General features: G+C 49.1%; 2 protein-coding genes across 4 annotated transcripts in view; one reads left to right on the top strand and one right to left on the bottom strand.

Annotated features, from left to right (window-relative positions):
* Positions 1-24,239, top strand: part of CACNA2D4 (calcium voltage-gated channel auxiliary subunit alpha2delta 4) — a 131,332-nt gene that overhangs the window by 78,955 nt on the left and 28,138 nt on the right. Inside the window, exon 28 of one of the 2 annotated variants that reach the window (XM_027793002.2) lies at positions 912-1,311. The exons of the other annotated variant lie outside the window; for it this stretch is intronic. Within the exon in view, the coding sequence (XP_027648803.2) occupies positions 912-1,267 (356 nt within the window). The 3' untranslated portion in view covers positions 1,268-1,311. Of the gene's footprint in view, positions 1-911; positions 1,312-24,239 lie in introns of those variants that run through there. 2 annotated transcript variants of the gene reach the window in all.
* LRTM2 (leucine rich repeats and transmembrane domains 2) lies at positions 2,687-22,860 on the bottom strand. 2 transcript variants are annotated; one of them, XM_027793006.2, is made up of 6 exons: positions 21,902-22,860; positions 12,966-13,131; positions 11,129-11,259; positions 9,527-9,688; positions 5,197-5,787; positions 2,687-3,381 (listed from the first exon to the last, which is right to left on the bottom strand). In XM_027793006.2, the coding sequence occupies exons 4-6, from the start codon at positions 9,591-9,593 to the stop codon at positions 2,927-2,929; spliced, it is 1,113 nt and encodes a 370-aa protein (XP_027648807.2). In that variant the 5' UTR covers positions 9,594-9,688; positions 11,129-11,259; positions 12,966-13,131; positions 21,902-22,860; the 3' UTR covers positions 2,687-2,926. The 2 variants fall into 2 exon arrangements, with proteins under 2 accessions (XP_027648807.2, XP_027648808.2); XM_027793007.2 differs by lacking the exon at positions 12,966-13,131.

Here is a 24,239-nt window from a genome sequence, read left to right as displayed (position 1 = left end):
ACACAAGATATAGAAAATAATAGCAACAAAGAAAAATTGGTCAGGGCAGGAGGAGGTCACAGGGAAGGTACAGGGAAAGGAGGATTTCACACCCTCCAACCCTTGCGTTGTCCCCTGCCTCCCTCCCACTCATTTTACTTCTAGTCTATCTCCTTAAAAAGTCTCTCTCTCACTCTCTTGCTCACTCACACACACACACACACACACACATATAGATCCCATTTGTTTTGTGCAATATTTCACCATTATTTGATGCAAGTAAAATATAGATCTATAAATATACCACTCTGACTCAAGTCCCATTTCAAGTATGATTGCGGAGTCCAGTATGATAAAGGGAGAAGTTCCCCTGAGAGGGAGGTTGGGGAGAGGTTTGGATCCAGCAGGCAGAATCTAGTCCTGGCTTGCTGGGAATGTGGAGCAGCAGTAACACACAGATGGAGTCTGCAGTGCTGCCCTTCAGAGTTCTGCCCTTCAGAGCAGGCTATGGTTGCAGCAGATGGGATGCTTGGAGTGGCTAGACAGTGCATGGGGGAAGAGTCCTTCCTCCTCACATCTTGCCAGCCCCCTCCTCCTCTTCCCTACAAGCAGTGTGCTAGGAGTGGGGATGCAATGTGTGCACACACTTGTGGGTGGACTGCTTCTCCCAGTCCTTCTTCCAGGGCAGCCTGGTCTTCTGCTTCCTGAAGAACATCCTTCCCTGTCCTGTGCATCCCTGTGTCAAAGGGAAGTCATGCTGAAACAGTCCAGAGCATCCTGTCTCTTTGCCTCTAGTGGCCCTGGATAGGCCAGGAAGGATTTTGCCATTCAAGGCTTTGATTAAAGACTTGGCATTGTGTGCCCACGGGTCAGTACAACCACCTGTCTGGGACCAGAAGGGGGTGAGGAGCCAGCATGCATTGCTTCCACAGGGATCCAGCGGCAGCGAGCAGGAGGGCTGCGAGACGTCCGAAGGCATTGGAATCCAGCTGGAGCAGAAGGAAGAGGTGACATGCCCTGGCAGGGTCCGCTGCAGTGCGTGCTGGGCTCTGAACACAGGTTGCTAGCGAAACACCCTGCAAAGCTGGGCTGGCTGCCAGCTTGTTTCCTGATGGCAGGGATCACACCATCCACAGGCACTGCAGATGCACGACCTTCGGTGTTGTCTTCCTCGCCCAGGAATACCCACTGTGACGGGTTAGAGCAGGTTACCATGGCAATGTGTGCTCTCCCCTGGAGACAGTGTTTTATCCCACTTCCAGTGATACAAAATGAGTCCGTATGTTGAGATCCTTTCATTTTTTTTCCCCTCTCACTCTTTTTTTTCCTCCCTGTCAGGTTGGAAGGAGCTAAGACTAATAGGAGGCACTGCAGTCTGAGGACTTTAAAACCTGGTTGGGGGAAGTCACCCTATGTGACAGTGGCAGTGTGCACAGTAGTGTGTGTGGGCACACTCGTGCAGCTGTGGATGGCAGTGAACACAGCAGTGATTGTGAAGGGCGTGTATGCAGGCTGTGCTGCTCACCATGCCAGACCCTTCCTGGACTCTCCCACCTGTGCCACACTGTGGTCCAGGTTTCAGCCTGCACCTCATGACCCTCCAGATTGTGCCCCCTCTCTTCAGTCACCCCAGCCGCATAACCTATTCCATACACCATGTTTGCTCCTCTGCCAGCCATGCCAGCTCTTGGGTTGTGTGTCTTCTCCTGCCGCCTTCCCCTAGGCTCACGCTACTCCTCAGCATGGCTTGCACTACTGAGGCTGGTAAGCCACCTCCCCTGGTCTTTGCTGATGACCCAGTTCTGCTCTGCTAATCAAACATTTCCAAAGGGAAGCTTTATATCCTTACCCTCTCCATTTATCATAGAAAACATAAAATAGATAACAAGAACACACATTATTTTTTTCATGCTGTGTACTTATTTCCAGACTCATGCTGTAACCTTAATAACTTTGCTTCTATCCACCTTCTCCTGACTGTTTCCACTGACTCTGCACTATGGCTGAGATGTTTTTGTTGGCTCCTCGGTGGCAGGGCGCGTGTATTTTGTCTGAAGCAGGAAGTTCTATGCACTGTTATGATAAGAGTAAGGTAAAGTGGCTGAATGTATTCATGGCTGCACGCAGAGGGCAGGTTGATATGGGCACGTGTGGCTGTGCATGCTCAGGTGGGATATCTGGAGCTGGGGCTGACTCTGTGTGTGTTGGGATCAGAATGAGTCAGTGTGTGTGTGTACAGGACAGCTTTGTATTTGTGAACCTATAGCAGATGATGTGTGTCAGCTTGCAGATTTGGCCAGGAGCAAAAAGAAGGACACTATGCTCCCTGACAGTGTGTTAGAGTAATACAGGTATCTTTCCACCTTTAACAGTGAGAAGGGAAATCTCCCCCTGACTGTTGTCATCCCCTAGGGACCTTCCCTCCCTTCTGATGTGCTCTCGGCAGCACTGACTTGTAAGATGGGCAGCAACTTACTGTCACACAACAGCAGTGGCCCTAACGGTGAGGCATGGACGCTTCCGATGTCCTGCTCCTCACATAAGTTTTCACAGAGCTGCTCTCTGTTTGCAGAGAGCCCTTGACAGGATACAGGATGACTCAGGACTGAAGCTGAGAGGATGACACAGGTTCCCAGAAGGTGCCAGCTGCCTCCACAGCAGGCATGCGAGGGAAGCTCTGTGCAAGGGCATGAGGCACAGCAAGCACTCGAGGTCTGACTCTACTTTATTTGTCTGGGAGGGCCCAAGGGTGAAAGGGCACAAAATGGGGCTGGGGCAGGGGAACAGAAATTCCCTGACCCCCCAGAAGCATGTTGCACTACTTGGGTGAGTGGAGCGATAGCACAGTCTGTCTGTCTGTCTGGGAAGATGTATTTTGGGAGGACCCCATGCTTGACTGCTCTCAGGTACCTCTGTTCATTGCTGTCCCTTCCTTCCTAGAAGAGTTTCATGCCACAGAAGAGATTTGTTTTTGTTCTTCATGTTCACCTTCTGTGTCACCCATGAGTGGCTGCCTTTTCTTTAGCTCCCGGTGGTACTTGGCCATAAGGGAGGCATAGATGCAACCGTAAGCAGCTGCTACCACCATCATGATGCAAACAATGCCGCAAACCACCCCTGCGATGATCACAGTGCCAATAGCCCGGCGCACGCTCACAGGCCTATATCGCTGTTTCTGAGGGCATCCCACACTGGGCTCCACTTCTGTTTCTGGTCCTGATTTAGATTTGGAAGGAGTTGGGCTTCCTTTAGTGCAGGGTGGGCCGGTATTGTCCAGCACTGTAGAGCTGTTCTCATCATCCAGCTGGGAGCAGTAGTTAAACATCTCCATGGGCACCATTCGCATATCCTTCCCTTTCAGCTCCTTGGGCAGGGTGCATGCCAGCTGGTCGATTTTCCCACCTGTCCCAATAGAGATAATAGGAGTGAACCACAGTTTCACCCTGACAGCAGAGCTAGATCCTTAGGTGGGATAAGTTCCTATGACTCCATTCACTCTGCTAAATTTTTGCCCTATAGAAGTTAGGCATAGCAGCATTACGGTTATCAAGTGGGGAATTGCTTTATTACAGCATTGGGGCCATAAAATCCAGTCCTTCTTGTGTGAATGCATTGCTGAGAAGAGAGAGTATTCAAGAGAGCCTGCCAGATCCTCAGTGCTTGTCAGAGGTGGAGGGCAGGAGGAATGACTGTGCCTCCATGCATCAGGCAGAAGGAGCACACATAGTATCCATTAAAATGATTGTTTTGCCTAACTTGGAGACATTTTGCATGCCTTAGCCCTCTATAGCTGGAACAGCTTCAACCACGGCAGCTGGTTGGTATGCTTCTGCCTAGGTTGGATTTGACAGTAGAGCTCATGGTGCATAGTATCTGCATAGACATCTTTGAGGCCAAGACATGAAAGCCCTTGGAAACCATCTATTAAGTCAGCCTCATACTGTTTAGAGAGTTATATAAGTGTCAGCAGAACCGTTTTAGAAAAGGAGAAATTTAAACAAAAAGATAGGACCAGGCTTTATCTTCTGAAAACAGCAAAAGACACACAGTCCCATCTTCTAACAACAAATCCATCCCCCTTCTTTGAAGATAATGCCAGATGTTGAAACAAATGCTTGAGCAAGTTAGGGCAATTTATTTGGAAGGGGAAATAAAAGCAAAATTAACTCCATGTGCTTTCCATAGACTATGTGATATGGAAGTCAAAAAAGAAAAAAAAAACCAAAAAACAAAAAAACCCCCCAAAAAAAAAAAAAAAAGAAAAAAAAAGGAGGAAAGTGGCACTCATATGCTTGTTTGATTCTGCTCACATAAATGCATATTTCAGACTGCAGTGTAGCTAGCCATAGACGCAGATAATCGCTTTGCGGCATGGCTGTGATCAGCAGGGATGTGACAGCTGACGGTTGCTATCTGCATGATTTGAGACCCTTTCCTACTCATTGGCTCCAGTGACAGAAGGTCAGGCCTTCAGTCGTCATTCCTGTAAAATGTGCCATCTTTCTTGGAGTCTCAGCTCCTCAAAGCGTGTCATCCTGTCGGCATTCCTGCTAAGTGATATGTACCTTTCCAGCCTTCCATATTTCAGGGAAAAGCTGGAAATACAAACTTGTCAAAAACTGCTTGGTTTGAAATGATGATTTTATAGCCAGTTTGATTTGGGGCCTGGCTTGTAAATTTGGACTTTAGTTTGGGCTTGCCAATACTAGTTTCAGTATTTTCCTAAGTGGCACTGTTTCCTATGTTTCTTTTGTTGAAAGCAAACCTGATGCTTTACAGCCAAGTGTGGCTTTTAGTTCTCCTGGCTTAAGAGAGAGAATTGGATGGTTATTTTCAAGCATCAAAAGCATTTCTTCTCTTTAGGCAGAAAGGGTGAGAGGAACTCATAATCCTAAAATTTTGGTGTTATTTGAGTTCTTTCCTCTCCTGAGAAAAAAAAGAAGTAATCTTTCAGATTAGAAACAAAACAAGGAAATAGGAGATCTGGGGCTGCAGAGGACTTCTCAGCCTGGCAGTGTTGCTATATGAAGGTGTGGTGGAGCTAAACTTGTCTTTTAGCATCATAGCGTGGTCCTCATGCTCCTCACACCTAAGGTCAGGCATTCAGGTCAGCCTGACCTGCCAGAGGTATCTGCTCATGTTTCTTCCCTGCCTGCCTTCGCCTTTCCATGGAAGACCAGTACTTCTGCACTTGGCTCCCGCTGCGCAAGCACCTACCTCTGTAGGAGAACCACTCCATCCAGTGCTTGAAGTCTCGGAGATTGCAGTCACATTCCCAGGGGTTATCCCCAACCTGGAGTTGCTGCAGGCTGGTTAGCGGTTCGAAGGTCACCCTGTCCAGGCTCTGCAGGCGGTTGGACCTGAGAGAGAGGGAGCGGAGAGCAGGCAGGTCATCAAAGATGCCCGAGGGTATCTGGGCCAGGCCATTGATGGAGAGATCCAGCTGGCGCAGCAGAGCTGTGTGTTGTAGCAGGTCCTTGTCCAAGGCCCGGATGCTATTGTTCCTCAGCTGGAGCTCTGTGAGGTTCCCCAGGTCGCTGAAGATGTTCTGAGGGAGCTGGTCCAAGAAGTTGTTGGATAGATCCAGCCTCTGTAGGGCAGAGAGGTTGGAAAACACTGCTCCGGGCAGGATGCTGAGTTTGTTGTTGAGAAAGAGGAAGGTCCTGGTGTTTGTGGGGATGTCTGAGGGGATGGAAGAGAGGCCCAAGCCACTACAGTCCACTTCCAAGTTGCCACTGTTGCACTTGCAGGAGGAAGGACAAGCAAAGAAGGACTCAGCGGCGCATAGCGACAGCCAACAGCCAAGGACTGGTAGGTAAAAAACAGGGGAGAGAGAGTACCTGGATTAGAGCAGCGCTTTCCCATCCTCACCCATCTCTGCCTTGAGCACAGCTATGGCTACAATGTGACCCTCAGAGCAGGAGACTCTGCTGCAACGCCCTGCAGTGTAACAAACTTCCTTACAGCTACGTCCCTTTACTGCAGGCCTGCACCCTGGCAGCATCGCTTTCCTCTTAGCCTGTTTTCTTCATGAGCAAGCAAGTAAATATCCTTCCAGTTTCACAAGGAAGTTGGAACAGTGCATCCCAGAGGACTTTGCCACCAGATACTAGAGCACTGGAGTCTGTCAGAGGAGGATGGAGCAGAGAGCAGTGGGAGGTGTCACCTCTAGTAAAGGACAGGTCTTTCTAAACAGTCAGGGTTGAGAGAGGAGGGACAGGTATATATTTAAGAAGCTCTATCTTTTCAGAAATAGACATGTTAATGAAAAGTGTTAAAGAAAAATGAAAAAACGACCTACAACCTATATTTCAGTGGTGCTCCTGCAGTTTGAATCCTAATCTTTGTGATAGATTAGACTCAGGTCTGATTAGCCTTTAAATCAGGGTATCATCTGCTTTCCGTACCCACAGTGTGTTGCATGGGCCTTGTGGCAGGAGACTTTTTTATGAATTAGATTACATTACAAAGGGATGACCAAGAAAGCTGTTAAAAAGTAACAATGAGACCCTAAACCACTCAACGCCTGGTACTTGCCATTGCTTTCAGAATTGTTTCCAAATCCAACAGCAATAGCCCCACAAGTATCTCCTCTGAAGAAAATTGCCCATAGCAAGTAAGATGAGGATAAAAATTGCAGGTTGGTAGTTGAAGAAAGCGATGTTAGGAAAGCTGTTAGCATATACTCCCTTGCTCCTGCAGTGTCTCAAAGGTAAAGTTGGATAATCCACAAACCAGCATTTTTTAGAGCTGTTGTGGATCACCATTCCAGACATGGGTCCAGATCTTGTGAGTGGCATCAAGGCACTTGTTACCAACGCCCAGTGGGAGCCAGTGGCTTTTAGAACTCTCATTTCTGTGACAAAGAAGTACCAGCAACTGGAAAGTAAGCTTTGTGCCTCCTGTCATTAGAGAAGTGGGAGTTATGTTTAAGCAGACTATGTAAAACATTTGCATCCTTCATCTTAATTCCTTTTGTGGAATTGAGATTAGTTTCTTCAATGTGGGAAGCAAATTCTGCTCCCTCACTGTTTTTTAAGGTGACAAGTTTGAGCATTTGACTAAAAATGAAGCAACTTTGTATGTCATGGCCTGTCCTTTCCCTTTCTTTTCTTCAGAGAAGGCAGTCACTTGGGCTTGGTAGAGTCTTTCTAGGGGTGAGCTATAGCTAAGGTGGATGCATTTATTGTCTCACTGTTTTTTCCTGGACTGGAAACCAGGTTCTTCTGTCCTGCTTTTTTCCAAAGAACCAACAAGCAGGTGTTTTGTTTCTTAATTGTGAAAGTACTGCCACAGGAGAAAGAGCTGGTGGAGACCCATGCTCTGGAAAAGCTCTGCCTGGAACAGCTCTGCAGTCAGCCATGCTCTTCCCCTCTTCCCTCACACCACTCTCTCCAGAGTTTAGTCTAACCCATAACCCATTTTTTTATATCAGCTTGGCTTCTGTCAGCATTGCTGCCTTCATACTCAAATGCCTTCATCCTGCATAGGGCCTTTTTGTGTTCCCAGCAATCCTTGTGAGAATTGGCAGGTTTGTGGACTGGTAGCCTAAGGAGGACTACACAGTTTGGATCCTAAGCTATGTGACTTCATTAAGGACCAAGGGATAAGTGTTCAGAGGGAGTGTCCCTGCTCTTTTGTATTCCATCCATCTTTAACAATTCCTTCAAGAATTTTTTTCTGTCCTACAGATGGGATCTCAGGTGTAAATCAGCCCAGGCTGTGCCAATCTGTGTGCTGCTTTAATGATAATTATGGAACCTTATGGTGAAATACAGGAGAGATCTTTACCCTGAGAATCTCTGTGCTTTCTTGTCATGCAAAGGTTGGGGTCAACAGCAGAGATTTCCGGGAAAGCAGATCATAGCCTGTGGACTGGTGCAGTGCAGGTACTGTCTGTCTGGCTGATATTTAATTCCATTCAGAATACATCGTGCTCTTGTTGTAGGGAGAGAATTAAAAGAATGGGAGCCAGAGTGGGGAAGAGAGCAAGCTGTGAGTCACTCGAGTGACCCTGTCTTTTCCAGGATGCTTAACAAAAGTACAGTATTAATAATAGATTGACAGCTGTGATGATAACACTTAGCTGCATTGTACACCAAGAAAGGCAAGAGCAGACTCTGTGTAATGCTATACAGGTGGCATTCTGTTCAGGGCTTATCTCTCAAAATGCCTACCCAGCCACCGGCCCTGACTAGGTCACTGTGGAGTTCCACCAGTATGTGTGCTGGCAGTGGCTGGTATAAACAAAGTCCCAGGCAGCTGGCTGTGGTTATGTTCAGGAACTGGATCTATGCCAAAATTCTGCAGCAGCGTAGGATGTGCCAAAAATGTCCTGTTACCCATATATTGCTTTATGCCCTTGAAAATATTTTACTAAAATCGTACAGAGGAGAAGGTCTGATTTCATTTCCAGTCCCTACAAGAGGTGCATCCAGTAGGATGTGAGCTGAGGCCAAGGAATTCATCACACTGGTTATGATGCAGCTCTACAGGGAAGAGAGGCAGGGAAACAGTAGACAGAACTTGAAGCTGTCTTGCAGCCCTACAGAAGGATGGGTAGTATGTGTTTTTATGTTAAGGGATGATGAAGTTACTTTGTGGGGTGTTTGGTGACTCTAGTAGGTGGAAGAAAGCTGAGCCAGGTATATCAGATTAAGTCAAGACTCAGTAGCATTCATTATAAATAATTTATACAGCAGTATAGTCTGTGAGGATGGATTACAAAGATTCCGATTACAAAGATACCTGTTTTCTGGAGAAGGAAGTAATTCCCCCAGCTTCTTATAGTGGCAGCCCCAAACTGGATCAGGGGGACAGGAACATGGGAAGCCACAGACCTGCTTGGTGCCAAGGCATGCAGTAGTTATGGACACTCTCCCAAGTACTCCCTTTCCTCTGCTGCAGTCCCCAGATGCTTCTCTGAAGTGCAGGTACATTCCCTGAAGCCCACATCACCCCAGCAGTCTCTGCTCTGCACTCAGGAATACTGTAGCAGATGCCCCAGTCCACTGGGAAGATGCACAGGCTGAACTTCTACAATTTAATTTAAAAGAGATCGTCTTTATTTACTCCTTGATTTTCACTACATGTGGCAATGCCCAGTAGGAGAATTCTGCATTTGCATCCTGCATCCCTTCTAAGATCTGTTATGACTGCTGCTGTGAAAGGCTGGAGCCTTGCTCAGCAACCTATGTATAAACCCCTGCCACGGAGAGGAGCCTGCAGCTTACAGGATGCCAATCTGGGAAATGTTTGGGGTGAATCTTTGTGCAGTGGTATCTGTCTTGCTGTTTCTCACCTGCCAGGCCCGCTGGAATTCAGAAGCAATCATCACTTGCTGTCCCACTTTAAGCCCATCTTCAGCTTTAGAGTCTCGCTCTCCCTCCCAGCTAGCCTGGCCTCTAAAGGAATCAGGAATTAGTTCAAACATCTCCATTCTTAGCTGTCCCTCTCCCCTATTCTTAACCCTGATGTGACCTATTTTCTTTCCACTCCCTTGACAAACAGGATCATTGTACTTAGTACCTGAGTAGGCATTACTTACGACAAGCCTCTTGCCATCTCATGAGGAACCTGCTCCTCCACTGGTGGCCAGCAGTTGTAGGCAGCATTGTTGTCTTCTCCAGCGTGTCTTCACATCCACCAGCCAGCCTGGCACACGGTCCCAAAGGGAGGAGGAATGACCTTGTAGCCTGCCTGCCAGATCCTGGAGGGGGAGAGCAGAGCAAAGCGAGTGGGATTCTGTTCCCGGGGCACCGAACACAGGGCTGGGCTCAGTGTTGTCCTTTGCCCTCCCCAACTAGAGTTTTGCCTTGCACCAGCTTAGTTTTGGAGGAGAGGTGGAGGGTTTTTCAAGAGGCGCAGCACGACAAAGGCACAATGTTAATTCGCTTTGAACATCGCAGTGCAGAAATAAGACCTGATTCACCCAAGTGCTGAAGAGACAAGCCTATGCTTGAGTAGCCTGCTACAGTAGCTACATTAGCCTCAGCTCAAGGTTAACCTGATGAATTGCTGAGGTGACCCTGCCAGGACAGCAGGCTCCAGCTCATTCCCTTTTGCCTCCACGCAGGCTGGTACCACCTGTGCATCCTCTCCCCGACACACAGCTCAAGCTCACTGAATTCTGGCCACCAGCAGCTACCAAGCTGCTTCTCCCTGCCCTACCAGTGCGTCCTTTCTCTTTTAAGGTAAAATGGATGTGGTGGCTAGAGCAGGGCTTAGCAGAGCACGGCTTCAGCTCAGGGATTTCACACTGCAGCAACTATAGGAGCTGAAGAGCGAGCAAGCCTCAGAGGAGAAGGGAGGACCTGGGGCGGGGGAGACTGAGTGGGAGTGTTGAAAAGAGAGGAATTACATCTTAATTAGAAGAAGGAAAAATGCTCAGTCTAATTAGAAACCCAAAGACCATAAACTCTCCCCTGACAATAAGTGACTGACAACAGGTTCCAACTTCCCTCCCACTTCCCGTTTGGATACAGGCAAGCAGAAAAAGGGGAAACACCACAGACCCTCCTGTCTCCTGCTTGCTCTCTGACGTGCCACCGCAGTCACGGAGGCAAGTAAATGGACACATTTCAACCAGGGTACAGAAATAAACCATCCTCCATCTCTTCTGAGGGGCTCTGACAACATCCACGGCCATTATTTTAGCTGGGCGCTGCACTCCCACCAGGACACTCTCCCCACACACGTGCCAGCTGCTTCCCCTCCCCCAGGCTCCCATGACTGATTTGTTTTATATGGGAATGTAAACCACCAGGAAATATTTAAAGTAGCATCTCAATGAAAGAGATGAGCAGGTTCAGTGCCTGGACTAGTACATTTTGCAAGGCTATTTAGATCATTTACCCAAATGCCAATGCACCAAATAGATGAATACCTCTCACGGCACCAAAACCAATCCAACCTTCACCCACTGCAACCCCTCACTCCCCAAAACAAGCTGGAGCCCTTACCCTGCAGTCCCTGGTGAAGGAGAAGCTGCAACAAATAGCTATCCCCATTCAGTGCTTGCACTTGCCCTGACTGAGGACACTTCCAGCATCCCCCATATCAATGCCTCAATCCTAAATGCCACCCCCTGAAGTCTCCTGTCCCCAGCTTTCAGTACCGACAAGGAGGATGAAAACTCGCAAGCACTTACCTGGAGGTCTCTGCCCACAGCCTCTTCCACCCGACTCCCTGGGCAGTGCCCGATTACAGCCTCTTCCTTCCCTCTCCCTCCTTGACTTTCACTCCCCGGCAGCAGGCTTTCCGTGTGCTCTATTTAACTCCCTACAGCACAGGAATAAACGGCAGAGTTAAGCTGACAGCCACAGAGCCTTATCTGCCTGCTGGATAGCGGGAGTCAATCAGCTCCAAATCCCATTGCCGAACAATCGCGTCCTTGCTCTCAGTATCAGAGGCTGCCTGCCACGCTCTCTTTCCCTTTTCCCCACCTTCACTCCATCTAACTTTGTCAGGGTTATAGATAGCTCTGTTCCTTGTGTTCTTGCCTTTTGGCTCTGTTTTGTAACACCCCATCTGTATCAGCTGGCTCAGCTCCAATCAGGGGGGCTAAGCTTTTTTTCAAAAAGAAAAAAACCAAACCAGCTTCCTTGGGTGCTTCGTGATATGGGTTCCCTCTGCGATCACCCCTCAGCCCAGGCCCCCTCTCAGGCCATGGGCTTGTGTCCCCCAGCCTGCTCACTGCTCTGTGCAATTCAGCCACGCCATCCTCAGGCAACAGTTGGGGGCTGAGAGCAGGACCAGCATACCCGGGTGCAAGGACGGTGACGAGGTCAGGGTTTCTACCCCTAGCTCCTTCTGCTCTGGCAGGGCAAGTCTAGGTTTTGCATTCGTTTCTGGTACCTCACGGGCGCCTCTTTCTCTCAGGCAGCACCAAGAATCAAGTACAGAGTGCAGGGTGGGAGGAGCAGCCATGTATAAATAAGCCCTTTCCCTATGTTTAGAATTTATTACAGTGCATAGTGATTAACACCTGTTCAGGCTTTAGTGCTGTCTCCTGTGCTGCAACATGCACAAAGATGGAGGCGCCTTGATAAACCCAAGGTTATTTTAAAAGCATGTCACATAAACACACCACTCCCTGCCCCATAGATAGCAGCCACCCTTCATGCACTTATACACGTTTCTAAGACTTAAAAGTGGATATCTTCATGTACGTATGCAGATGTAGTTGCCAATCTAGCTCACATTTACAAATATGTGCACAGAGCTGCGCTTGCACATGTACCAGGGACTCTTCTGTAACCCATATTTATCAACATCCATGTCTTGCACAAAATTGCCTGCTTCTCCAAGTATAACATATGCTCAGGTGGCAGAGCAGTGGATTTGGAATAGGTTCCTGACTGCTGAAGTGCAAGGGGCAATGAGCTGCTGCATTTATACCATGAGGGAGTATGTTTATGGAGAAATTTTAATTCCAAGGAACCAGAAAAACCCAGTTTCTCCCACGCATCTATTGCCCATGAATGTTAGACCTTTAGTGATTAATATTCTGCAGCCAAGAGACAGCAAGGAGGCAGAAAGGATTTTTGAGAGTGTCTTTTTTAAAGGTTTTCTCTGACTTGTCTTGAATTCTGACTTAATTAGCTGTTTCACTGTGGCCCAAGAGACGCCTTCTGCTCTACAGAGCACCAGGCCAGCTGTGCTCACTGCCAACACGGCACTGGGAACCCCGTAGTCCTGGGGCAACTAGCACCTGCCCACACCTCAAGGCTCTCCAGAGCACCACCGAATCAGTCTGGCTGTTTTCAGCCTGACAGCCAGGGACTTCTCCAGCAGCGAGGACTCTGTCAGACCTAAGAGTGTCCCCATATGCCCCCAGTGCAAGAGGAGAGGCACCATGCTGTCAATTCTGAACTAGCATGGCATTGCCTGGGTTTGGGGGCTCAAGGCTGATCAGCATTGCTGGAGCTTTGAACGCTCTGAAGTCACCCAAGGGCTCCACAAACCAGGCTTTCTTCTGGGCTTACTAGATGGTTCCTTCTCCCTGGAGCAAGATGTCAGCCGAATGCCCTGTGATCCATGGGACACAGTGTCCAGAGCTTTCTTCCATGTGCCTGGAGTTGAATCCCTTTTCCAGATTCAGGAGAACTGAACAGAGTAGCCTGTGGGGCTGGTGATGGCCTTTTCTTCTTGCTGTTTGATATAGGACAGTAAAAGACAACTTTTTTAGTTTCAGCTCAAAGCAACAGAATGAAATCATCCATTTCTGGCCCATGGGCTTCAGTGGCCAAAAATACACTGAGCTGAAGTGCCACTTGGACATTTGGCCTGCTGTCAGACTCTAGAGGACTCTCTAATGAGGATTCCCCTAATTAGCTTGAACAGGGAACTTTACTGCTGTGGGGGGATGCTCAGGAGATTGTAATGACTCTGCATCACTTGCCAGGGCATAAAAGCTACAGCAGGCTTTCTATCCATTTTGTGCTTCCCTTCTCCCTGCCCAGACACCAGTAATGTTTGCAGTATCACTCTAAAGCTTTAGCTTTCATGAGTAGGGTCCCAAGGAGCATGCTGTGAGGGTGGGGAGGGTTTCAGTTTACTGCATCCGCATACTGTTTTAGTAACACTCCCCAATTCTGTGGTACCTTCTATCAAAAGCTTTTCATCTGCTCCACGAATGGCTCTTAACCATAGTTGTAGGTGATGTTATTTTGTGTTTAATGACCCCCAGAAGTAAGGCTGAGGTCATAGCCAGTAGTGCTTCTGCTCTAGGTAGGTAAATAAAACTATCCCATTTTCCAGATGGGGACACTGAGGCTAGAGAGACAGGTGACTGTGTAACTAGAATGAGCCACTGCCAGAAACAGAGCCCAGCAACTTCTGGCTGTCATTCTCTTTCCTAGTCCTTTGCACTAACCCTTGGATCACGGCTCAGGGATCAGACTCTGCTAAAAGCCTGGCTTATGAGCATTGGCAGGGCCTGTGGGTGACCTATATTACAAAAGGGTAGGTAGCAGAGGCTGCAACAGATGCCAGGGATAAATTATCAGGAGATACACACAGATATTCATCCCTCCCCCACATTCTCCTTGACGAGCGATGGCAAAGTCCCTTTCCCCTTTCCAATGCTGAATTGCTTCAGCCTTTATCAGAAAAGTAGGAAGGTAAGGGAGGGAATGGAGGACACTTGAAGGAGATTATCTTTTTTGCCTCCCCTTTCCTTGTTGCTTTTAAGGTTCTTCTTTTATTACCATCACTCCATAACAGAGGGGAGCAGTGGTACCCTAGCATCCAGTGACTAAAGCATGTTGTTCTATGTATGGTCCTTCATCAGTCTTTGCGGGGCAAGAGTCAGGGAGGGCAGGAAACACATCACCCGTGTAGCCTGACCACAGCAGCTGCAAGTTCATAAAGTAACCTGACTGATGAGTCCTAGTGGGGAATCGTGCTGCTGACAGTACCACAAGTGGGTTTAGATGGCACGGAGATGATGCCCATTCTTAGTCCCCCAACAGACCTGATTTAGTCTTGTAAATGATTGACCACAAGAAGTCACATTGTCTCAGCAGCAGTTCCTCATTTATTTTCTATTTGGACTGGAAAAGCACCCAGAGGTGGCAGCCAGGCTCAGCAGCACTGTAGAAACGTACGGTCTGCATCACTGCCCCAGTGAGCTGCTAAGCTAAATAGCTGGGGGCTTCATTTCCACCACTTACTGATTTATTAACACATGTGTTCAGGATTCATTAGTGTTGTGCTGTCACAATCAATGGAAAGCATATTTTAAATTCATACTAGACACCCAGCTGCAGAAGAAATGGTGCCATCTGACTTGCAGTGATCAATCACAGCTCGGCAGAACATCTCATACAGAAAGCGGTAAAGTAAGTAGAAAGTGTGCAAAACCCACTCAGTATTGTAAAGGACTCTGCCACATTCCTGACTTGGTGTGAATAAAAACCTCGCCCTATTCTCTGGAATGTGAAGAGGTCAAAAAGCTTCTGATCTTTGGAATGACAATGTGTAGGCACCTCTGAAACACAAATGTGATTTGCATTAAAAAATGTTTCCTCCTGAAGCCCCTCCAAGAAAGATCAGCTTTATCCCCATTTTATGGAGGGGTAAACTATGTTACAGGTAAAAATGGCTGCTGAGCTTTGCTGGCTGAAATTTCAGCTGCCTAGCTTTTGATACTTCATCATGAGACCACATCGGTTCCCCACTCAGGATTCTCGAAGCTGCCAAGTGCAGTGCTTGCACTGGATCACTTGGGCTTGTAAATACTCTCCTGTCCTGCAGAAATGATTTGTAGGGCTTATCAAAGTTAGACAGAATAAAGGAGTTTTGGCCGGGCTTTCCCAGTGTTTCCTGACAGGACTGTGGCAAAATCGGGAGAGGAGCCAGTTTTCTTGATTCCTCATCCCGTTCCTTAACCAGGAAATGTTATTTGCATCCCAAGCCTCCCTGACCAATGCACAGTAATGAGACTGGGAGATGTTGGAGGGGCTGGAAATACCAAGGGCATCAGGCCTCATCAAACCCTCTGAGAAAGCACAAAACATCCAAAGGGAAGCCAGGGCATGTAACACTGATGGGAAACACCCAGGCTGCTGTGGAGAAGTGGGATTCCTTAGGAAGCTGTGGAAGCAGGTGGGGAGACTGGGATATCCAACACAGGAGTGACAGGAAAGTCCCAGCACAGCAAGAGTGTGGCATATGGAGGAGGCCCAGAGCAGCAGGAGGAGGAGAGCTGAGGGGGCAGTTGACAGGAAGAAATCCAGCCATGTGTGTGCCAGCATCTTCTCCGAGTATTATTGAACGCGACAGACCACGTGAATGTTTCCTCCGTGCAAAACAGAGGCAGCTGAGAAGGGAAGCGGGTGAGAGAGTGGGAGAGAGGCTCAGAGGAGGGACACGTGAGCTGGCTGCCCAGTTTCCTTCTCTTTTTCTTGCCACAGAGTGATGTTTTTGTTCTTCTCACACTGTTGGCAAAAATTGGTAACTGAGTGAGATGTGGAGGGGGGTTCTACATGAAGGCTGAGATAACATTTTCTGATCCAGCCAGGAACAGTTGGCTGTGGGTGGTGGCTTGTCACCAGCCCTGCCAGTTCTAATCCAGATCCCAGTTTTTCTTTTTCTCTCAGCTGTGGAGTGAAGAGCCTTCTCTACAGCTTTAATTTCCTGCGGGGGTTAATCCCATGGTCAGTAGTAGCTCAAGCCCTTAATCCTTGCACTCAGTCCCTTGACAGGACTGCGGCCACTCCTGACCCAGCAGGTCTGAGGGAGGCAGGCTTCTGCTTGCAGTTCCTCCTTTACACTCCATGAGCATCCTTCAGCTCACTGGCATTTAAAATGCCACTTCCCCCTTCCTGGCGAGTGTACCCTGGGGGTGTGGGTGGGTGGCACACCCCAGGGAGAGGCTCCAGGCAGAGAAGGCGGCTTGGTGGGAGAATCCCGGTTCTGTGGTCCTCGTTCCACTCCCCGCCCCACACACAGGTATTTTCCACAATTCTTAGTCAAATGGTGCTCTCAGTCCCAAAGTATTGTCTTTCTTGGTTTTATTTGGATAGTATTGAAGAAGGAGGGTATGTATTTGTGAAAGATTCTATAAGGGCTCAGAAATTTTGAGATGACCCAGTGCCTTCCGTGGGTCACTTACTGGGGGCAAAAGATGCGGCAGATCCATAAGAGGGAAGGTGCCAGCCTGTCTGAGATGAGAGATACATTTACACGCACAGAGTAGTCAATGGAGGGGCATCAGTTTAGCAGCAAGATAAGAAAATGTAAGGTTTTTTATCAGTGTAGGATCTCAGTTCACAGGTCTGTCCCTGGAATGCTAAGCCAGATGTCTATCAAACAGTACAGCTGAACTGCCAACTCAAGGGGCTTCCAGATTAATACCAAGAAGCCCCTGTTATATCTTACAGGGGCCAAGGCACTTCAGCCATAAGCCTTTCTCCTTGTGCTTCCTTATTCCTAGAATCAGGTGAACTTCTGCAAGCCTGGGTGATCCTGTGCACACAAAATGTCCCACACCTGCTTGTTTGCCATCATTCGTGTGTTTGTTAGCCCAAGAAGTGGCTTTGCCTTTTTTCGTAGTCTGTGTTCTGAAATATGCTGGAACCCCAAGCTCACTAGCTTTCCTCGTACTTGACTCTTGTTACTTTTGCCTCTGGTGGAGAAGCCATTGTGATAGAAAACTGCTGCCACCTAAGCTGCTGCGTGAGAGAGTCCCTCCTCCTCTTCCTCACCCAGCACCTTGGCTGTGCTTTCCTGGCTGCCAGCCTCTCAGAATGAGACCACTGGCTGCAAGGGTAGGGGCTTGCCACTTTGGCAGTTGGAGCAGGAGAGAAAGAAGGTAGAAAACACGGTGGGACAAGGGAAGAACTTCACTACTGTCTCACCTCACAAGCCTGTGCCCTGGGCATGTCCACAGGGGCAGGGACCATCCATGTGTCCACAGCAGTGGGGCAGAGCACAAGATGCCAGCAGTAAAAATCCTCTCTGCTCTTATCGTAAGGGGATTGGTGACCCAGCGTGCACACGGCTCCTGGCAAACCTCCCAAGGAAGGGCTGACTCTCATTGTTCATACATGGTGCATTTATAATGAACTCTGAAGAAGACCTTGTTCTGCCTTAGTGACTTGCATAGATCTGTTTCACTTGGTGGCCACTGTGGCATGAGGTCGGTGGTGCTGCCTCTTAGAGAGACCTTGGAACTCTAATTCTGCTCCCGTCACCCCCCTATCACCTTCCCAGAGCATCCAAGAGGGGCATCCCTGCAAAGTCCACATGAACTGCATGGGGTCCAGACTGCTGCCTGCAGCTCCAGTGATGCCTGAGGATCTCTGGGACACACTTACACACTTTATAAGCTGGGAACATTGCCCATAGCTCAACAAGATGTGGTGACAGCTCTCACAACCCAGAGCTCCAGCCAGGATCCTTGGATGCATCTGGGTTAGCACACACATCACAGCCCCACTCTACAGAGCTTGCTAAGGCTGAGGAAGGTCTTCAAATTTTACTTTAGTTTTCTGGAGGGTTTGCAGGCACAGAAGAGATACATTCATGGCAACATTCACATCCCATCAAAATCACTAAAAGTGAGTGGTGTGGAGAGCAGGGCCCAACCTTCAGCCCCTCTGCCCCCATACAGATACATTGCAGCAGAATTGCAGCAGCAGCACACCCTGCTTTGGGGAGCACCAGCAGCAGAGAGCCTCACCAGGAGTGGAAAGACAGCCCAAGTGATGAGTGCTAAGTCAAGTGGCCTCTAACAGGTTGTCTCCAGACTCAGGATGTGGTCCTACTTTTATATTCCTCATGTGAGAGCATGGTCCATGGGGAATCAAGCTTCCTAACTTCCCAGCCTCCTTGGAATGAGGAGGAGCATGGTAGCAGGGCCTGGCTTCAAAGTAATATCCTTTGCTTGCAGTCGTGAAGTTCGGACTTGTATGGCCCTGCTGTAAACTTAAGTCTTAGTCCTCCCCGTGACAGGTGTGGGGCGTTGCAATGTAAAATTAACACAAATTCTCTTGCTTTCCCATTCATAAAAAAGAACCAAGTGTCATTCTTGTTTTTTTAAAAAGTTGCCCTGTGATAAATTATGCCATTTGGCTTGCAAAGCCAAGCACTTAAATGTGAGTTAATACCTGCACAACCTTAATTCAACCACTTGCACGTACACATGATAACACAGCCTTTGCTTACCTGAGCAAGTGCTATTTCTTTTTTTTCACAGGACCCTGCCCAATACTCAATGCAAATGACACATGATACTCAAGCTGACAATGAGGATGTTGTAATAAATAAGACTATTTTTATATGGTCAGCGTTAAATATTAAACCACAGTTTTGGCAGGTGGCCGCAGTCTGTACATTCCTAATTTTGTGGGTGCCCAACATGAGACCCTAGAGGCCATTTTGCAGAAATGCTGAGCACTCACAGCTGTTTTCCAAAATGCTGGCAGCTTAGCCAGCAAACTAGTACAGTCTCGAGGACTCAATGCCACCGAGAGCCAAGAGGCCCCAAGCTCTGGTTCTGCACCTGCCGTGCTTTCCCCATGCGACTAAAAGGGAAGTCTCTTTTCCCTTCAAAAGCAAGAAAAATAACCAGTCTGTCTTGCCTCATCAGGAGCATAAATTCTCTATCATCACCTACAAGGCAACTATAGCAGCAAACATCTTCAGAACACCACAAGACAATGAATAATGATGTATTGCCTGCAGGGCTTAGATGTCAGGCAGTAAACAAATAAAACAGGCACACACTTTGCAGTACCAAAAAAAATAATAGCCCCCTGCTTCACTCCCTGAGCACTGTGTAGCCAGTGCCCTGAATGGGGCAGCTTATGAAAATACAGCATGTGATCCTATCAGTCAGGACTGCAACCTGGTGCAGATGGCACGCTGCCCCCGATCCCAGCGTTTCCTAACTTTCAACTGTTTGGTTTTGCAATGTGAATAAAACTGTATTTCACATAATCCCACCCCTCGCAAATGAAGCAACTTTTATTTCCATCTCTCCAGCCTGGAATTGAACTGGTTTATGGGAAGAAACACATCTTGCTATTAGGAAACCCTCAGCCACACAAAGCATGTTTGTGAGCCAGCATTTTGATACAGCCATGGCAGGAATAAGATATGTGTTACAAGGTATTTTGATGCAGTAGGGACAAAAACAGCCCAGGACTCCAGTTCCAGCTCCTTTCCACTGAGAACTGGAGTGTGTTTCATTGTGTGCTACTCTGGAGCATTACCTAGCTGGCAGGAGTGTCCCAGTATGGCCACTTGAATGATGGCTTGAGCCACCCAGAGCTGGGATAGATGTCAAGCACTGTAAGCAGATGCTTGTAACCATACATGGCAAGTGAAGGAAACTATTTGGTCTCTTTTGAATCAGCAACAGGCAAGTGCTGAAGAGTCACTGAAGAACTGCCCAGTAATGCTCTCCTGCAGGCTTGAGGCTTTACCCATCCTGTTCCAGCCTGTGCTGCTCTCTGGATGCTCCGGCCCAGGTATCCTCATGACCCTGTGCTGCTACTGGCCCTCCCTGCTGCACCGAGATGCAGGTCTGCCTTCATCAGACTTTTGTGGTGCTGAAAAGCCTAGAAAATCCTTTCTGCATCAGGCTTAGAAAAGCCAGAGGAAGGGCAGCAAGCCAGAGTAGTTTGTACCTGAATGGGCAGTGCACCTTGCTGGCGTGTGGCATTCACTTTGCTGGAGGCAAGGGTGAAGCTATGATCTGGTATAAAAATTACATAAGAAGGCTTCCCCCCTTTCTCTTTACAAACAGCCTCTTTGCTCAAGATTTACCATAATTCCTCCAAGTGGGCAAGATACACTAACAGAGACTGCACAGATGTCTGACAGGGAGTCAACTCCCCCAAGCCTTTCACTCATGTAGAATAATTCCCTTGCAAATGTTGTTTGCCCACAGCAGTTAGAGGAAGATCCACATACACCCCGCCCCCCAACAGACCTGAGCAACAAAGCTCAGAAGAAAAATGGTCTGCAATTCTGGAAGGCACCCCCTCCTCCTCACTGCTAGAAATGTCCCCTGCTTCGTGACAAGTCCCTGTGTGCCCTTAAGCGTCCCTCTGTCTCTTAAGGGTTTCCTTCTTTAAACCCTGCAATAGCAGCTGTTCCAGCCCTTTCCAAAATGAGATCTGAGTTTCTCCCTCCATCCTTGGGTGGCAGATCAGGCACCAGCAGCAGAGCAGTGCTGTACCCTGCGCGTTACTGTTGCTATCAGGGATGCACTGGATGTGGCACATTCAGGCTACCTGACAGTCCACACGGCAGTCCTGGGCCCTGGCTCAGTCGTGACCTGGTTGGAGCAACAGCTCCAAGCATCCTCTCTCCCCAGTCCAGGAGAGCTCTGATTTTACATGTCTCTCTTAATTAGCATGAGATGCAGTGGCAGTAAGAAACTGGGCAAGCAGAGGGAGAAGGGGGGAGCAGAATGCTCTGTGTGGGATGTATGTGTGCACATGTCTGTGCATGTGTATATATGCATACACGTACATATGCGCGCACACAGAAATACACACTAACACTTACATATATACCCCTATCCATAGGGGACTTCACATCAGCTCATTCGGGACCTCATTCTCCCCCTTTCCCCCCCAGGCAGAGGCAGAAAAGGTGAGGAAGTTTCTCTGTGCTGCATTTTACCCCCACCCTCAGCCCTGTGCCTTCTGCCCAAAAGTTCAGAAATCGCAGGCTCAGCCTGCAAGGATGCTGGAAGCAACTTGGGACTTATTTTTGGCTCTACTTGTGATATGGCATCCTTTGCTTAATGTCCTGTGGTCGTGTCCGTGAGCTTTCTGTGTGAAATTGTACATGCATGTGCACGCACACACGCACACATTCTTACACATATATATGGGGGGCGTACTAAAGCGGTGTATTGAGTGCTGGACCTGCTCAATTTTGGTCCTCGCTTCTCCATTTTAGGTTGTTCTTTAAGACAGCTAAGACCAAATTGATACCCAGCAAAGCCACCACAGGTCAGGTGAGTGGCACCTCGCATGCTGGCCCTTCTCACGGCACCAAGGAGGGGACAAGAGCCACAGCTCCCCAGGAGCTGGCCGGTACCCAGTGACCACAGCAGCGAGCACTTAGCCTCAAAGCTGCACCTGAGCTGCCTGTGCTGCAGTGAAAAATGCTGGTGCCATTCACAGCTGGGAGAAGCTGCTCCCAACTGCCCACACTGAAACTGGACTGGCACCAGTACCAGCAGCCTCTGCGGCAGGGCTGTCATTCTGCCTTATTGGGAAGATCGCTGCCCGTCAGCCTCGCACAGCCAGGACTCCTGCACTGTGCTGTCTGGCAGGCGGTGCAGCCCCTGACCCCCGCTTTCCTCCCTGGGGAAGCTGGTTCCTGGGGGGCAGCTCCACTGGTCTTGCATAGCTGGGGAGTGGGGAAAATACAAAAGAGAGAAGTCTTTACTTACCTCTCTCGGGCTGGGATGGACCCTCCTGTGAGAACAGCAGCTCTTCCAGCAAACCCAGTACAATCCCAAAACAAATCCAGCAGAAAGTCCCTCCGTTGCCAGCTGGGCTCTTGGTGGACCCTAGCTGGCAGGAGCCCCTCTTAGCCAGCCGCTTGCCCTGTGTGCAGGGCAGAGGAGCCGTGCAGTGAGATGGCAGCGTGGGAAAGGGACTATAATCCTCCGTAAATAATAAATAGAGGGAGAGGGAAAGAGAGAGAGAGGCGGGAGAGGGAGCGACTGCGCGCAGCGAAGTGACAGCTGGGGGTACATCTGCGATGGCAGCAGCACACGCACAGGAGCGCGCACAGACAGTGCAGAGGAGTCACCCCGTCAGGCAGGCAAGATCTGCTCCGAAACACCCAGAGGACAGAGCTCAGGAGGTTTTCATTTTTCTTAACCCATCCTGGAGAAAGGGCAGTTTCTGTTAGTCCTTCTCTCTCCCTCCTCTCCCCCTTGCCACCATCCCTCTCTGGTGCCGGGAGCTGAAGGGCTCAAGGAGGGGTGAGGAGATGCCAGAGCGGGGGGAGCTCCTCACAGCCCCTCGGGAGGCAGATTGGTCAGGCACAGGTTATGACAGGAGGCACTGAGCCAAACACCTCCTCCCCTCCCTCCATCTCTCCCCTGCCTGGTATGGCTGATGACAATAAAGCCGGAGAGGCAGGCGCGAGGAGGAGAAGGGAAGAGCCCTGGGTTTTGTGTAGGGGTGAGGTGAGTGGCTGCAGCAAAGTGGAGGCAGCGGGGAAGAAAGCAAGGGGCTTGGGAGCAAGGCAGCTCCTTTCCACTGGTGCTCCTGAGGCAGCGGGGGGAGGTGCCCCCGCAGGCTGGCCGCATCCTGCCCGGCCACAGTGGGCATCCCCACCAGCTGAGCACACAGGCTGCTGTAATGCTTCCTTGCTTGAATGCAGCACAAGCCGGTGTCTGTTTCCTTGGGGGTTCCGGGAAAACTTTAGGAGTGCTGGTAGGGGGTAGATGGGATGAGGGGAATGGGTGGAAGAGAGGAGTGTTTGCACCCACTGAATTCAGTGTGCGGCGGGGGGAGCGTGCTCAGCCGTATGTCCAGCACAAGTGTCGGGTGCAGTTACATCCATGCAGTGACAGAGGCGTGCCCTGCCCTCCCTGACACAGCCTGCCAGTACAGGTGTGTGGTGAGCACCCAGATCCAGCCCGCTGCCGCTGTCAGGCTTTCCTCTGTGCTCTCCCATGGGCTCCTGCAACCTGCCCCCCTCCCCCAAATCAGACCCCTTCCTTGCCTTCCGCTAGCTTGCTGAGGACCTTGGTAGCTCGGGTTTGCGAGAATCACTCTTTTGCTGATGCACTTGAACTGCCTCTTTTGTCAGGTCCAGTGTCATAAGCAGGCTGCCCTTGGTTTGGGCTTTTTGTTCACTTTCATTTGCCTGGAAGTTGTTTTTTAAGTAAAATTTTTAGGGGACTTCAAGTAGAAATCTGAGTGTGCCAGCTTGGCTGCTGGCTCAAGAGGGAAAATGAGAGTATTTCAGAAACAGGGAATGAGGAATGCAAAAGGACAGTATGGGCAGAGCTGCTCTGCTGCTCTGGCACCTTCTTCCATTTGAATCATGAGTTTTATTTAACCATTGGACCAGCTGCCATGCAAACAGGTTGTGAATGGCAAGGTAAATCTTGGTTAGCACTCTACAGGATGTAATCTTGAGACTTTGTTATGCTTTTTTGTTGTGCAGCGGGCCCATAAATTAAATCTTGGGGAAAGCTCCTTCTGAGAACAGCATATGGATAATCAAAGAAAGAAGCCAGGGAAGGCAGACCAAAAGAGAGACAAGCAGAGGATGAGCTAATGAGGCAGACATGCTCAACGGAGGGATGAACAGGTGGAGGGGAAGACTTGTTTCTCCACAGTGAATGGCAGCATGTGACTGCGAAAGCCAGCTGCAGCCATGCAGCAGGCACTGCTTGGCTTTGCAGGCAGAGTGCTGCTGGTGGGAAGGTGTGCACAGGTCTGGGTAGCTCATCAGCATTGTGAAGCAACATCTAACTATACAAGGTGTGCAGCATTGCTTGACCTTATGTTCTATTTCATTGCTGGGATGCTACAGTTACACAGGTTGTTTGCACATGAGTAGGAGTAAAACTATTAGCCATGATCTCTCTGAGGACTCTACGGTTGTTGTGCTGCATGCCAGGGCCACTCATTGTTTCATGGACCTCAGATCTTCCCACTCCTGCAGCATACTCTTTACCACCAGAGCAAAAAGGCTCGTTAACGATCAGTATACTTTGGAACAAGCAGACAGGGGTTTACTCCAGTTTTCTCCCTCTCACCTGA

Source organism: Falco peregrinus, chromosome 6 (genome assembly GCF_023634155.1).
Source record: "Falco peregrinus isolate bFalPer1 chromosome 6, bFalPer1.pri, whole genome shotgun sequence".
NCBI lineage: Eukaryota > Metazoa > Chordata > Aves > Falconiformes > Falconidae > Falco > Falco peregrinus.
This window is presented reverse-complemented; position numbering and strand designations above follow the sequence as displayed.

Coding starts and splice junctions, on each gene's coding strand:
- LRTM2 (XM_027793006.2), bottom strand. CDS start 9,593: ATGCTGCCTACAACTGCTGGCCACCAGTGGAGGAGCAGGTTCCTCATG. Junction 5,788..9,526: donor GAGATGGCAAGAGGCTTGTC/GTAAGTAATGCC, acceptor TTTACCTACCAG/TCCTTGGCTGTTGGCTGTCG. Junction 3,382..5,196: donor GGAGTGGTTCTCCTACAGAG/GTAGGTGCTTGC, acceptor CTATTGGGACAG/GTGGGAAAATCGACCAGCTG.